Raw genomic sequence first — 15,033 nt, 5'->3', positions numbered from 1 at the left:
TTCAATGGGGAAAAACTGAAAACGTTCCCCCTAAGATCAGGAACAAGACAAGGATGTCCACTATCACCACTGTTATTCAACATTGTGTTGGAAGTTCTAGCCAGAGCAACTAGACAAGAAAAAGAAATACAAGACATCAAAATTGGAAAGGAAGAAGTAAAACTCTCACTGTTTGCAGATGATATGATACTATAGGTCGAAAACCCTAAAAAATGCACAGCAAAAGTACTAGCGCTAATAAATGAGTACAGCAAAGTGGCAGGTTACAAGATCAACACTCAACAATCTGTAGTGTTTCTATACACTAGTAATGAACAATCTGAGGGGGAAATCAAGAAACGAATTCCATTTACAATTGCAACCAAAAGAATAAACTATTTAGGAATAAATTTAACTAAAGAGACAAAAGACCTACGTAAAGAAAACTACAAGAAATTGTTAAAAGAAATCACAGAAGACCTAAATAGATGGAAGGGCATACTGTGTTCATGGATTGGAAGACTAAATATAGTTAAGATGTCAATTATACCTAAATTGATTCACAGAATCAATGTAATACCAATCAAAATCCCAACAACTTACTTTTCAGAAATAGAAAAACCAATAAGCAAATTTATATGGAGGGACAGGGTGCCCCCAATAGCTAAAAGTATCCTGAGGAAAAAAAATGAAGTCGGAGGTCTGACACTGCCTAACTTTAAGGCATATTATGAAGCCACAGTGGTCAAAATGGCATGGTACTGGCATAAAGATAGATATATTGACCAATGGAATCGAATAGAGTGTTCACATATAGACCCTCTCATCTATGGACAATTGATCTTTGATAAGGCAGTCAAGCCAACTCACCTGGGACCAGTCTCTTCAATAAATGGTGCCTAGAGAACTGGATATCCATATGCAAAAGAATGAAAGAGGACCCAATATCTCACAGCCTATACAAAAGTTAACTCAAAATGGATCAAAGACCTAAATATTAGGTCTAAGACCATAAAACAGTTAGAAGAAAATGTAGGGAAATAGCTTATAAATCTTGTACTTTGAGGCGGCTTTATAGACCTTACACCCAAAGCAAGAGCACTGAAGAAAGAAAGAAAGATGGGAACTCCTCAAAAATTAAACACTTTTGTGCATCAAAGAACTTCATCAAGAAAGTAAAAAGACAGCCTACACAATGGGAGACAATATTTGGAAATGACATATCAGATAAAGGTCTAGTATCCAGAATTTATAAAGAGATTGTTCAACTCAACAACAAAAAGACAGCCAATGCAATCACAAAATGGGGAAAAGACTTGAACAGACACTTCTCAGAAGAGGAAATACAAATGGCCAAAAGGCACATGAAGAGATACTCAACTTCCCTGGCCATTAGAGAAATGCAAATCAAAACCACAATGAGATTTCATCTCACACCCACCAGAATGCCCATTATCAACAAAACAGAAAATAACAAGTGCTGGAGAGGATGTGGAGAAAGAGGCACACTTATTCACTTTTGGTGGCAATGTCAAATGGTGCAACTGCTGTGGAAGGCAGTTTGGTGGTTCCTGAAAAAAGCTGAATATAGAATTGCCATATGACCGGGCAATACCATTGCTACGTATCTACTCAAAGGACGTAAGGGGAAAGGCACAAACAGACATTTGCACACCAATGTTTATAGCAGCATTATTTACAACTGCAAAGAGATGGAAACAGCCAAAATGTCCATCAACAGACGAGTGGCTAAAAAAACTGTGGTGTATACATACAATGGAATATTATGCAGCTTTAAGACAGAATAAAGTTATGAAGTATGTAACAACATGGATGGAGCTTGAGGACATTATGCTGAGTGAGACTAGCCAAAAACTAAAGGACAAATACTGTATGGTCTCACTGATATGAACCGACATTAGTGAATAAACTTGGCATATTTCGTTGGTAACAGAGAGCATCAGGAGATAGAAAAAGGGTAAGATATTGGGTAATTGGAGCTGAAGGGATACAGACTGTACAACAGGACTGAATATAAAAACTCAGAAATGGACAGCACAATACTACCTAACTTTAATACAATTATGTTAAAACACTGAATGAAGCTGCATGTGAGAATGATAGAGGGAGGAGGGCTGGGGGCATAAATGAAAACAGAAAGAAAGATAGACGTTAAAGATTGAGATGGCATAATCTAAGAATGCCTAGAATGTATAATAATAGTCACTAAATGTACAAATTTTTAAAATGTTTGTGCATGAAGAAGAACAAAGGAATGTCATTACTGCAGGGTGCTGAAAATAGATGGTAATTAATATTTTAAAATTTCACCTTATGTGTGAGACTAAAGCAAAAAATGTTTATTTGGTACAAAATTTATATTTTCACTAGTGCATTTCCTAATAGAATTTCTGTAGATTGCTTGATTGAACACCATAAGTACTTGGAATTTTGGGTAGGACATGAGATTTTGTTGGTTTGTCCAGAGTGATGCCCGGATGAATCCCAGAGTGATTCAATCAGTGAGTAGAAAAGTATTTCCAAAGTCCCCTTCGGGGAATAGTGAGAACAGGGAGAAATTCAACTTCCCCAAGTTGAATACTTGATATTCTCACAAGCAGTGTGGACAACCAAGGCTGAGCCCCCAATCTTGGGGTTTGTTCATATGAAACTTAACCCCATAAAGGATAGGTCGAGTCTACTTAAAATTTAGGCCTAAGAATCACCCCCAAGAGAGCCTCTTTTGTTGCTCAGATGTGGCCTCTCTCTCCAGCCAACACAAGCAAACTCACCACCCTCCCCCTGTCTACATGGGACATGACTCCCAGGGGTGTGGACCTTCCTGGCAATGTGGGACAGAAATCCTAGAATGAGCTGAGACTCAGCATTAAGGGATTGAGGAAAAACCCTAGAATGAGCTGAGACTCAGCATCAAGGGTTTAAGAAAACCTTCTCGACCAAAAGGGGGAAGAGTGAAATGAGACAAAATGTCAATGGCTGAGAGATTCCAAACAGAGATGAGAGGTTATCCTGGAGATTATTCTTTCGCATTAAGTAGATATCACCTTGTAATTCAAGATGTAATGGAGAAGCTGGAGGGAACTGCCTGAAAATATAGAGCTGTGTTCCAGTAGCCATGTTTCTTGATGATGATTGAATAATGATATTGCTTTCACAATGTGACTGTGTGATTGTGAAAACCTTGTGTCTGATGCTCCTTTTATCTACCTTGTCAACAAAGGAGTAGAACATATGGAATAAAAATAAATAATGGGAACAAATGTTAAAATAAATTTAGTTTGAAATGCTAGTGATCAATGAAAGCAAGGGGTATGGGGTATGGTATGTATAATCTTTTTTTTTCTGGTTTCATTTGATTTCTTTTTCTGTTGTCTTTTTATTTCTTTTTCTGAATTGATGCAAATGTTCTAAGAAATTATGAATATGCAACTAAGTGATGATATTGTGAATTACTGATTATATATGTTGAACGGAATGATCACATGTTCATGTTTTAGTTCATTTGTTAAATTTTTTTTAGATTAATAAATTAATTAATTAATTTTAAAAATCACTGGGGATTATAGTTGATAGGGAGGCCTGTCAATATATAAATCACTCTCTATGAAGCTGATTTTAACACATTTATTTTTATCCCTTGTTCATTTTCTCTCTTTCCTTTATAATTATGAAAAGAAATTATTTGTGCATTTCCCACCCTTGCTGCACCCTTTCTCCTTTACAAGCTGCTTTTGGCATTTGGTAATAGCAATCTCCTCTTGGAAAGTCTGATAAGAATTATTAAGGAAGATAAGGATGACTTTTTATAGTAGCATGAAGAATGTGAAAGGAATATATATATTTTTTATTTTAATAACTTATCTCTATATCCACCAAACATACACTCCCCCTTGCCCTTCACTCCCATGCCTTGGTAACCTCTAATCTACTTTCTGTCTCTGAGAATTTGCTATTTCTAGAGAACTCTTATGAGTGACATCACACAATATTTATCCTTATGTGCCTTGCTTATTGTTAAAAGGCATATTTTTAAAGCTACTACTCACATCTTTTTTTAAAGAAATGTCACCAAGGCCTCAGAGAAAAATAACAGAGAAATTGTGCTTAAAAAAAAGAAAATGAATGAACAGAGCTTCAGGGAACTGTGCGACAATATTAAATAGTCTAACATACATGTCAATGGAGTCCAGAAGGAGAACAGAGTGAGAATGTGACAGGAAAAAAAAAATACTTGAAGATATAGATGCCAACATTGTTCAAATTAAAAAAACAACATGCAAAGGCCAACTTATAGATCCAAGAAGCTCAGCTCCCCCAGTGGAATATATACAAAGCAAACCACACTTAGGCTCATCATAGTCAACTGCTAAAAATGATAGCCGCAGGAAAAAAATAACACGCTAAATACAAGAAAACAATAATACAGGTGATGGCTGACTTATCAAAAGCAGCTAGGAAACAATAACTTTTAACGACTGAATGAAAAACTGTCATCCTAGGAGTATATATCAAGTGAAAATATCTTTAAAAAGTGATGCAAAATATCATTTTCAGACCTTCCAGTACTGACAGCTGAACATTTCATAGTGATATTACCAAGCTAGAGCACTTGAGCGGTTAACAGACCATACCAATGTGAATGAAGCTTTAGCTAGTAATATCCTCTGGAAATTATGAGTATTCTTGAAATGAGAAACTAAAACAGGATACTAAAAAAATGAGAGCATTCAAAAAACAAAAGGGGGATTTAAAATTATGATGATGAAAGAAAAGTTCAATAAAAGGTTGAAAAAAGTTATATCCTGGTAAGTAGTACAAAATGGAAAAGAGAAGAGAAGCAGAAAGAAACTATAAGGTTGGTCTAGAATGTCCATCATCCAAATAACAAGAATTTCAAAAAGATAGAGCAAAGAAGATAATATTTTCAAAGAAACAACTGCAGAAAATTTCCCAAAATTGAAGGAAATGTTTCCAGATTTTAAGAACCCACTGAATGCCCAAAATGGGTGAAAAAAGACCCATAGTGAGGCACATCATTTGAAATTACAGAACCCTGAGGGTATGGCCCCAGAGAGCAAAAGTAGGTTTCATGCAAAAGACTGGGAATCCAAATAGCATAGATTTTCTCAACTGCAACACTGGAAGCTGAAAGACAATTGTTTGGGGCAGTGATTTATAGCCTAGAATTCTATCTGATCAAACCAAGTGTGATGGTAAAACGAAGGTATTTGAAGTCATGAAGGATCTGAAAAAATTTATCCTCCATACATTCATTTTCAGAAAGCTGTTAGAGGATGTGCTCCTTCAAAATGCAGAAGGAGACATGAGACCTAGACAAAAAAGAGGATCCATTACAGGAGAAAGGAGAGGGAAATCCCAGGAGAATGGAGAAGGAAGAACCCATGAGAGTTGTTCTGCAAGCCTAGGAAGCCTAGAAAACAGCCAATCCAGTTTGGGGCAGGAGTGCAGAAGACTGCAAAAGAGGTGTCTCCAGGAAGAAAATAAAATCTGGTGTATTCAAATGTATCAAGAGGAAATGTATACTTTTGATGAAGAATTTGGGAATTATTGCTAGGGTCATAGCAAGCCAAAAATCTGCAAAGAAATAACATAATTAAAATATCCTACATAATTTTTCCATGAATAATTATTGTATAAGCATAATAACATTAACAACTCATATTATTCTAACAAAAAAAGGACTATCTAACACTTTTAGGAGTAGCAGAGGGCTGTGGTAGACATGTATGTGTGTGTGTGCGTGTGTATGTGTGCGTCTAAGACTCCTAAGTGGTTCATTACTTAGGGGAAAAAATGTTGTATCCAGGTAAATTCCAAATGATTTAAATGTAAAAGTTGAACTGCAAAAAGTACTAGAAGAAATATAGTACATAGAGGAAAACACCACAAATGATTTTTTTAATTGAGGGTGTATTTGCAATATATGTGTTTTAGTTGTCTACTGTTGCATAGGAAATTACCCCAAAACTTAGCATCTTGAAACAGCAACAGGTGTTTATTATCTCATGCAGTTTCTCTGGGTCAGGAATTCAGGAGCGGTTTAACCAGTGGGTTCAATCTCAGGCTCTCTCATGAGAGTGTAGTCAAAATGGCGGGCCAGGGCTGCAATCATCTGAAGGCCTGACTGGGGCTGGAAGATGGCTCACTCACCTGAGCAAGGCTTTAGGCCCTTACCACATAGATCTCTCCCTAGGGCTGCCTGTGTATCTTCATGACATAGCAGCTGGCTTTCCCCAAAGAGAGTGATCCAAGGAGGAAGCCACATAAAAATGTCTTTTATGGCTTGGTTTCGAAAATCACACCTGTCACTTTTACCATACTCGGTTCATTTAAGGCAAGTCACTAAATCTTTTCCACTCTCAAGAGTAGGCGAATTAGGTTCTACCTTTTGAAGGAATGTATATCAAAGAATTTATGGACATATTTTAAAACCATCACATTGTGTGTCAAAGGAATGATAATTTTCAAATCTAAATAATTCCTACAAATCAATACACAAATGAAGTCCCAATAGGAAAAAATGTTAAATAGGCAATTCACAAAATGGTATATACAAATAGCCATAAAACATGATAAAAGTGATATCACCTCCCTAACAAAGAAATGAAAAAATAATAATGCGATATGTCAATCTCACTCTTAGAGTTTAAAAATTATAATTAACACCCAATATTGTTTATGGCCAGGATGGGGGAAAGTGCACACTCATATACTGCTGATAAGATTATAACTTTGAGGGATAGCAATTGGAAGTAGATATATAAGCCTATAAACAATATTTATCCTTTGAACTGTCAATTCCTAAATAAATTGTCAGACAAAGATGTAGGCACCATTGTGTTCATCATAGCATAATTTATAAAAAACATGTATGTCTAAAATACAGTGTTGGTATTGTAGTTAAATAAGTTATAACACATTCATGTGTAACCATTAAAAATTATGTAGATATGTATTTACTGGCATGGAGTGAAGTAATATATAAGCATATTACAGGAAAAGAAGAATGTTAGAAAGTGTATAATATACCTGACAGAGGTCTTGTATTCAGAATATATAACAATTCTAACCCAGTTTTAAAAATATAACAATTCTTACCCAGTTTTAAAAATATAGGCAAAAATTTGAATTTACATTTCAAAAAAGAAGCTATGTAAATGACCAACAAGCACAGAAAAAGAACTTCAAAATTGATTAGGACAAATGTAACTTGAAACTACAATGAGAAACTTCTTCACTCCCTCTAGAATGGCTAAAATTGAAAAGATTCACAAAACCAAGTACTGGTGAGGTTGCAGAGCAACTAAAACTCTCCTATGTTGCTGGTAAGAATGTAATAACACAGCCACTTTGGAAAATAGTTTGACAGTTTATTATAAAGTCAAATATATATTTACCATGTAACATATTGATTCTATCCATAGATATTTACCCAAGAGAAATGAAAACCTGTGTCCACAAAGATGTGCACAAATGTTCATCAGTTCTTATTCATAATAGCCCAAAACTGGAAACAACCCAAATGTATAAAAAACTGTGGTATATTCACACAATGAAACACTACTCAATAATAAAAAGGAGCAGATTACTAATAAAGTGACAGTGATGAATCTCAAAAATATTAAGCTAACAGGAAAAAACTGAAAAAGATTACATACTGTATAATTCAAATTATGTGAAATTCTAGAAAAAGCAGCCTAATCTATAGCGACAGAAAACTGAAAGTGATTGCCAGGGATGAAAGTGAGGTGAGGAAGGTAGCTGACTATAAAGTGGGGTAAGGGTATATTCTGTGGTGACAGAGCTACTGTATATCTTGAATGTGGTTTTTGTATGTATGTATTTGTAAAAATTCAATAAAACTGCACAACATCGCGAACACTATTGTAAATTGTGGTCTTTAGTTAATAGTAAAATTATAAAAATGTACTTTCATGAATTATAGCATATGTACCACACTAATACATGGTGTTAATAATAGGGTGTTATATGGGAACTCTGTATTTTATATATTTTATGCAACACATTTATGTAAACCTACGACTTCTCTAACAAAAAAATTTTTTTAATTGCTTACTTACAATGGGCGCCTTTTATTTAATGTAAATTATACATACAAAGCTGATCTTAAAAAACTGTAACCTGGGGTGCACGAGTGGTTCAGTGGTAGAATGCTCACCTTCCATGCGGGAGACCTGGGTTTGATTCCCAGACCATGCACCCCCCCCCCAAAAAAAAACAACCAAACAAACCACTGTGTAACCTGTATCTTACATGATCTGTAAATATGCATATATATCTTATATGGAAACTATGACTGAGTTTCTATGAAAGCAAGGACTTAAAGATCAGCAAGTTCTGAAGATAACATCATTCCAAAGGTCCCTAGAGCAGCATTTTTATTTTTTGGAATTAATATTTTTCTATAAATAAATAAATATATATATATATGAACAATGTTTTTAAAATTCACAGTAATTTGTGATTGTGTTGGTTTTCTCAAATATTCTTTGCAGGTAATTGACTATGCCAAACTTGTTCAACCTCGTTTTGATAAAGCCCTTAAAACATTAATTGAAAATACAATAACTGAAGCAACTGAAGCAGCTATTAAAGCTGTGACAGAAAGACTTCTCACAGAACAACAAGCTAAAAGACAAGGTGAGCCATCTTTTTAAAAAAATGTGTTTTAAGTCGAGGTAAACAAGACCCAGCACCTTGCACGTTGTAGCCTCTCTTAATCAATGGTTAGAGGAATGAATATGCAGATACCTGATCCATAGACAAAGGGAAAATCTCAATTCTAGACCTCTAAGGAAAGGAATCAGAGGAAGCTTCCAAATTTGGGTTGCTTTACTTCTTTGGGTCTGCTTATTGGGTAGAGACTGTTTGACTAATATTTATACCTTTGCCAACACCAAGTCATTACAATGACTACAATAATCCACCTGACTCTTGTGTAGTGTCAGGGACCCCAAACTAATAAAGTTTTTCTCATTATAAAAGTAATCATAGCTAATACTTCTTTAGCATTTACTATGTGAGAAGCTATTCTAAGTGCATTTCATGCATTATCCTATTTAATCCTCATATCAGGTCCATGAGGTAGGTATTTTATCTCCAGTTCTAGTGGATGAATAACTGAGGCTCAGAGAAGTTATAAAGTTTGCCTACAGTTGAGAGCTACCAAGGATTGGGATTCAAATCAATGCCTGTTCTCTTATCCTCCATGTCTTTCAATGATCACAGAAAATTGGAAGAAGCATGTGAAAGAAAAAGTCACTTATGCTTCTATGTCCCAGAGATATCCACTGTTAAGAATTTGGTACAGTCTCCACATCGTCTGTTTTTCTGTTCATATTTTTGATGATTGATCGTGATCCTATGGAATATGCAAATTTGTATTCACTGATTTTAAAATAATGTTTATTTCTAATTAAAACGAAATCATTACAGTAAATGTTAGGAGATAGGAATCTGAATTTATTTATTTTACCAATTGATGAACCAGTTTCCAAGAACATTTACTAGTAAGTTATCCATAATTTTACTGGAGATTTGACATGCCAACTTTATTTTAATCTCAACTTCTGAAATGTCTATTCTATTGATCTTTCTCTATATTATGTCAGTAGTAGAGAATGTAACTATTAAAGCTTTATGATGCATTTTAATTGTGTAATGCAAGATCACTTCAAATGTTTTGTTTTAAAGTTTTTCCTGGTTATTTTTTCATATATTCTATAAAAAGAATGCTTGCTATGTCTTAGGCATTTTACCAGGTTTGCAGCATGGCAAAATTGAGTTTTTGCTAGATAAGAATGCAGTATTTGCCAAATACATTTGCCTCTCTTCTTTTTCACTAGTTTGTAAAAAGCAGAAGAGTCCAACATGGTGTCAGAGATTTTTTTTAAAAGGATCAGCACTGAAACTGCATAGCATCCAAATGGTCATACAGATAATCCAGAATGAATTTGTATATTTTGTAGATTATCTTCAAAATTAAAACCAAAAATTTTTTAAACACTCATATACCACTCGTAAACTAAAATTTGAGAAATATTGACCCAGACTATTAAGATTACTTGTTATTAACCTGAGTTTTAAAGACTGAATAAGATGAATTCATTAATTCATTCAACAATTACTTGAGCATCTATTTTGTGTTAGACTAGATTATACGCACTAGGGATACAGAGGTGCTAACATTTTAATGGTCCATAGAGAGGAAAAAAACAGGTGAATACCTAGGAGAAAATATAGGGTAGGCAATGGCTGAAGCTTGTTGCTGGATTGATAGATGACAAGGGAAGACCTTTCTAATGACTGTACATTTGACCGAGACCAGGCTCAAGAAGGAAAATTAGCTGGACTCCATGTTATTTCTTAGAATCTGTAGTGATTCCTTTCACATCCCATTATGGCATGGAATCATGGATTTTTAAAGCTTTCCATAAATTGCCTTATCCTACTGGCCTATAGAAATAAATGCTCTCTCTCATATCCTGCAAACTCAAAAGCTTCTTTCTTTTCTTTCTCAAATTCACTAATTCTTCTAAACCCGACCACAGGGTTAATCCTTTTTAAATAAAAAAAAAATTAGAACTTTTTTGGTAGATTTTTAAGAAAACTTTGTCAATATAGAATATTAAGGGTTTTTTTTTTCAATGTAAAAAATCTTTAATAGTACAGATGATGGCATCCAGCATGGAATAGGCTTCCTATGTGCCAAGCATTTTCCAAGTTAAATGTTAACATTAATTATCTCATTTAATCCATGCAACAATGCTTCAAGTTTTATGATTCTCATTTTGGCCACTAAAAATGAAGGCAGAAAGGGGATGAAAATGGATGGCATACAGGAGGATACAATCAATGCAAGCTAGGCTCTGTAGTCAATAGTAACATTGTAGTATGCTTCCACTGAATGCAACAAAGGCATTAGGCCAAAACTAAATGTCAACAAGCAGAGGGCATGGGAGAGAGATATGGATTATTTGCAAAAGAAAAAGAAATGTCATCATGTAGATTATGGTGACAAAGTCATGTCTGTTTACTAGGTTGCATTGTATGATATGCAAATAAAATTGGTTAAAAATGAACAGAGAGGGTGGGCCATGATAGCTCAGCAAGCAGAGTTCTTGCCTGCCATACTGGAGACCCAGTTCAATTCCCAGTGCCTGCCCAGGAAAAAAAAAAAAAAGAACAGAGAAAAACAAAGTGCTAGAGAAAATGTGAAGAAAGAGATGTACCTATTCACTGTCAGTAGGGAAGTTGAGAGGTGCAGCCCCTCTGGAGGGCAGTGTGGTGGTTCCAGAGGAGGTTAGGGGTGGGGTTGCCATATGATCTTGCAACCCCATTGCTCAGTATATACCTGGAGGAACTGAGACACGAATGGACATTTGCACACTGGTGTTTATGGCAGCAGTATTTGTGATTTGCAATGGATGAAGGTGGCCTAAGGGTATAACAAATGAGGAATGGAAGGGGGAACTGTGGTGTTTATGTACAATGGACTACTGAACAGCTGCAAGAAGGAATGAAGTTATGAGGCATGCAACTAGGTGAATGAATCTTAAGGATAGTATGCTGAATAAAATGTCAGAAACAAAAAGAAAAGTATTATCATGCCCCACTCATATAGATTATAGTATACAAACTTGGAGAATTGAAGCAGAGAGCATGGGCTATCAGGTTGGGGCCTACAGTAAAGGGTCCTAGATTGTAAACTCTTATAGCAGTCACATATATTTAGGAGTTCTAATTTATATTTTAAATTCTGAGATACTGAGCTATTTGTATATAAGCTGATAGTATCCTGAAACTTTGGGTATTTATGTGATACCTGAGACTCAAGAGTTAGAGCTCTGAAGCTATGAAAGTCAGCATTACCTCATTCAGCAACTTTTTAAAAAACTGAAAAACGGATCAGACTTCATCTAGAGATACAAATGAGGCTGATCTGGATAGGACTAAGGTAAATCAGAATCCTTGGTAAAGGATGATATGGCCTATATTTTCAAACTTTAACCTCTATGCAAGACCAAAGGGAGAGATTTTTGTTTGGTGCAAAATTTGTATTTTGGGTAGCACTTTATATTATTTAACTTGTATGATTAGTCTACTTGAACACCATAATTACATGGATTCTTGAGTAGGTCATGAGATCTTGTTGGTTTGTACAGGTTAGTAAGATACCCCGATATATCCCAGGGTAATTTGGTCAGAGAATAATAAAGTATTTACAAAGTCCTGGGGAATTCCTGATACTCTCACAAGCAGTGGGGACAACCAATTCATAAACAACCCTCTTTGCTTGGGGCTCGCCCCTATGAAACTTATTTCTGCAAAGGAGAGGCTAAGCTACTGATAATTATGCTTAAGAGTCACCCCCAAGAGAGCTGCTTTTGTAGCTCAGATATAGCCTCTCTCTCTAAGTCAACTTGGCAGGTGAATTCACTGCCCTTCCCCCTACGTGGGACATGACTCTCAGGGTTGGAAATCTCCCTGGCAGCATGGGACCTGACTCCCAGGAATAGGCTGGGACCCTACATCATCGAAATGAGGAAGCTTTCTTAACCAAAAGGGGGAAGAGAGAAATGAGACAAAATAAGCTCTCAGTGACTGAGAGATTTCAGAAATGGGAGGTTATTATTACACATTATATAGCTATCTGTGCCAGTTTGAAAGGATTATGTACTGTAGGAAAGCCATGTTTTAATCTTGATCCATCTTCACAGCTGTTTCTTTTAATCCCTATTCAGTACTGTAGGTTGAAAACGTGATTAGGTTATCTCCAAGGAAATGTGACACACCCAATTGTGGGTATTAACCTTTGATTAGAGAGAGAAGTGACTCCACCCATTCCAGGTGGGTCTTGATTAGTTTACTAGAATCCTTTAAAAGAGGAACCATTTTAGAAAAAACTTAAGAGCTGTGAGAACCACAAGAGCCCATGCAGCCAGAGACCTTTGGAGATGAAAATGCCTCTGGGGGAACGTCATGAAACAAGAAGCCTGGAGAGAAAGCTGGCAGATGTCACCATGTTTGCCATGTGCCTTTCCAGTTGAGAGAGAGACCCTGAATGTCATCAGCCTTCTTGAACCAAGGTATCTTTCCCTGGATGCCTTAGATTGGACATTTCTATAGACTTGCTTTAATTTGAACATTTTCATGGCCTTAGAACTGTAAACCAGCAATTTAATAAATTCCCCCTTTTAAAAGCCATTCAGTTTCTAGTATATCATATTCTGGCAGCTTGCAAACTAGAACAGTATCCTTTTTTAGTTTAATTTTCCATTCCTGGGAGTCATGCCCCACATAGGGGGAAGTTTATGGTGTATTAGAGTGGCTAGAGGAAAGTATCTGAACTGTTGAATCATATTCCAGTAGCCTTGATTCTTGGAGATGACTATATAACTATATAGCTTTTACAGTGTGACCATGTGATTGTGAAAACCTTGTGTCTGATGCTCCTTTTGTCCAGGGTACGGATAGATGAGTAAAAGAAAAAAGGATGAAAAACAAATAAATAATAGGGGGAGATAAAGGGTAAAAATTTGGTAGATTGAAATACTGTGGGCCCATAAGAGGGAAGGATAAGGCAGATAGGATGTGTGAGTTTCTTTTTTCTTTTTCTTTCTTTTCTGGAGTGATGCAAATGTTCTAAAAATGATCACGGTGAAAAATACGTAACTATGTGATGATATTGTAAGCCATTAATTGTATAATATAGTTGGATTGTACATGTGTGGATATTTCTCAATAAAATATTTTTTAAAAATTAAGGCAGAGTGATGAAGTAATTTGCCAAAGCCACCCAACTTTTAAGTGCTTTAGTCAGAGCACAAACCCAAGTCTGTCTGACTTTAAAGCAGGAACTTTTAATCACTATACTTGTTCCCCAACCCCAACTACCTTTTGCTAACGCAACCAATTATTTTCTTTCAGTCGAATCAGCTTTAAGAGAATTTGAAAAAAATAAGGCTAAGGAGGACCCAATTGAAGTACATAAAAGCTCAGATGAGTTGCAATCTTCAGTTGATGAGAACGGTAAAGAAATATATTGCTGATGTTATTAGCCATATCTTTCCCAATATAAATAGATTAGCTGATAGATAAAGCATATTATTCTTTCACTGCAGTGGACATTCAAGAATTCCAAAAAGATATCCCTTTAGAAGATACTGAAGAAGCCAAGATGAAGTCAGAAGAAGTATCTGGGGATAAAGCTACTAAACGTGATGAAGATGGTAATCAAAATGCTTATGGGTCTTATCTCCCTTTATTTCATATTTGAAAATTGCACTCCAAAAAACGGGAACCTAAAGAAGAAAGCCAACTTCTCTCTTATGGATTAAATGAAATAGCCAAAGAACAGAAATATTTACTAGAATGAAGAAGAAAACATATAAAATGGCGAGTCAAACACAATTTGAGCCCAAAGACTATTTTTTTAATGTTTTCAAGTATGATTCAGTCATTATCATATAATCTGAAATTATTTCTTTAAAACTCCCTGTTCCCTTTAATGTGCTTGAATTGGAGCAGCAGAAACCACAAGTTTTAACTATGAAATTTTATCATTTAGTTATGTGTCCATAAAAATTTTTCCCTTCAGATTTGTTCATAATTAAGTGCATATAGTATATACTGTTTTTACATTTTTTGACTACAGTGTAACATTTAATTACCTTGCTTCATTAGGAAATATTTTAGCTTTCCTTTCAAATTATTGCACAGATTTCACTATTTATAGGCAATAGCTTTAACAAGTTTTTTTTCTTTTTAATTTTTTAAATTGAGAAATCTTCACAACACATGTTTTCTATACATGGTATACAATCAGTGGCTCACAATATCATCACATAGTTGTGTACTCATCACCATGATCATTTTTTGGAACGTTTGTATTACTCCAGAAAAAGAAATAAAAAGAAAAAAGAAAAAACTCATACATACCATACATCTTACTCCTCCCTCTTATTGACCACTAGTGTTCCCATCTACCCA

At 35.3% G+C, this 15,033-nt stretch overlaps 1 protein-coding gene across 7 annotated transcripts in view; it reads left to right on the top strand.

Moving 5' to 3' along the window:
- AK9 (adenylate kinase 9) overlaps nucleotides 1-15,033 on the top strand; it is a 193,565-nt gene that overhangs the window by 51,066 nt on the left and 127,466 nt on the right. For all 7 annotated transcript variants that reach the window (XM_077162638.1, XM_077162637.1, XM_077162635.1 and 4 more), the window contains 3 exons: nucleotides 8,538-8,682; nucleotides 13,972-14,073; nucleotides 14,166-14,273. In XM_077162638.1, the coding sequence (XP_077018753.1) occupies nucleotides 8,538-8,682; nucleotides 13,972-14,073; nucleotides 14,166-14,273 (355 nt within the window). The remainder of the gene's footprint in view (nucleotides 1-8,537; nucleotides 8,683-13,971; nucleotides 14,074-14,165; nucleotides 14,274-15,033) is intronic.

Source organism: Tamandua tetradactyla, chromosome 5 (assembly GCF_023851605.1).
Source record: "Tamandua tetradactyla isolate mTamTet1 chromosome 5, mTamTet1.pri, whole genome shotgun sequence".
Classification (NCBI taxonomy): domain Eukaryota; kingdom Metazoa; phylum Chordata; class Mammalia; order Pilosa; family Myrmecophagidae; genus Tamandua; species Tamandua tetradactyla.
Note: the sequence above shows the minus strand (reverse complement) of the source record. Positions and strands in the feature narration are given on the sequence as shown.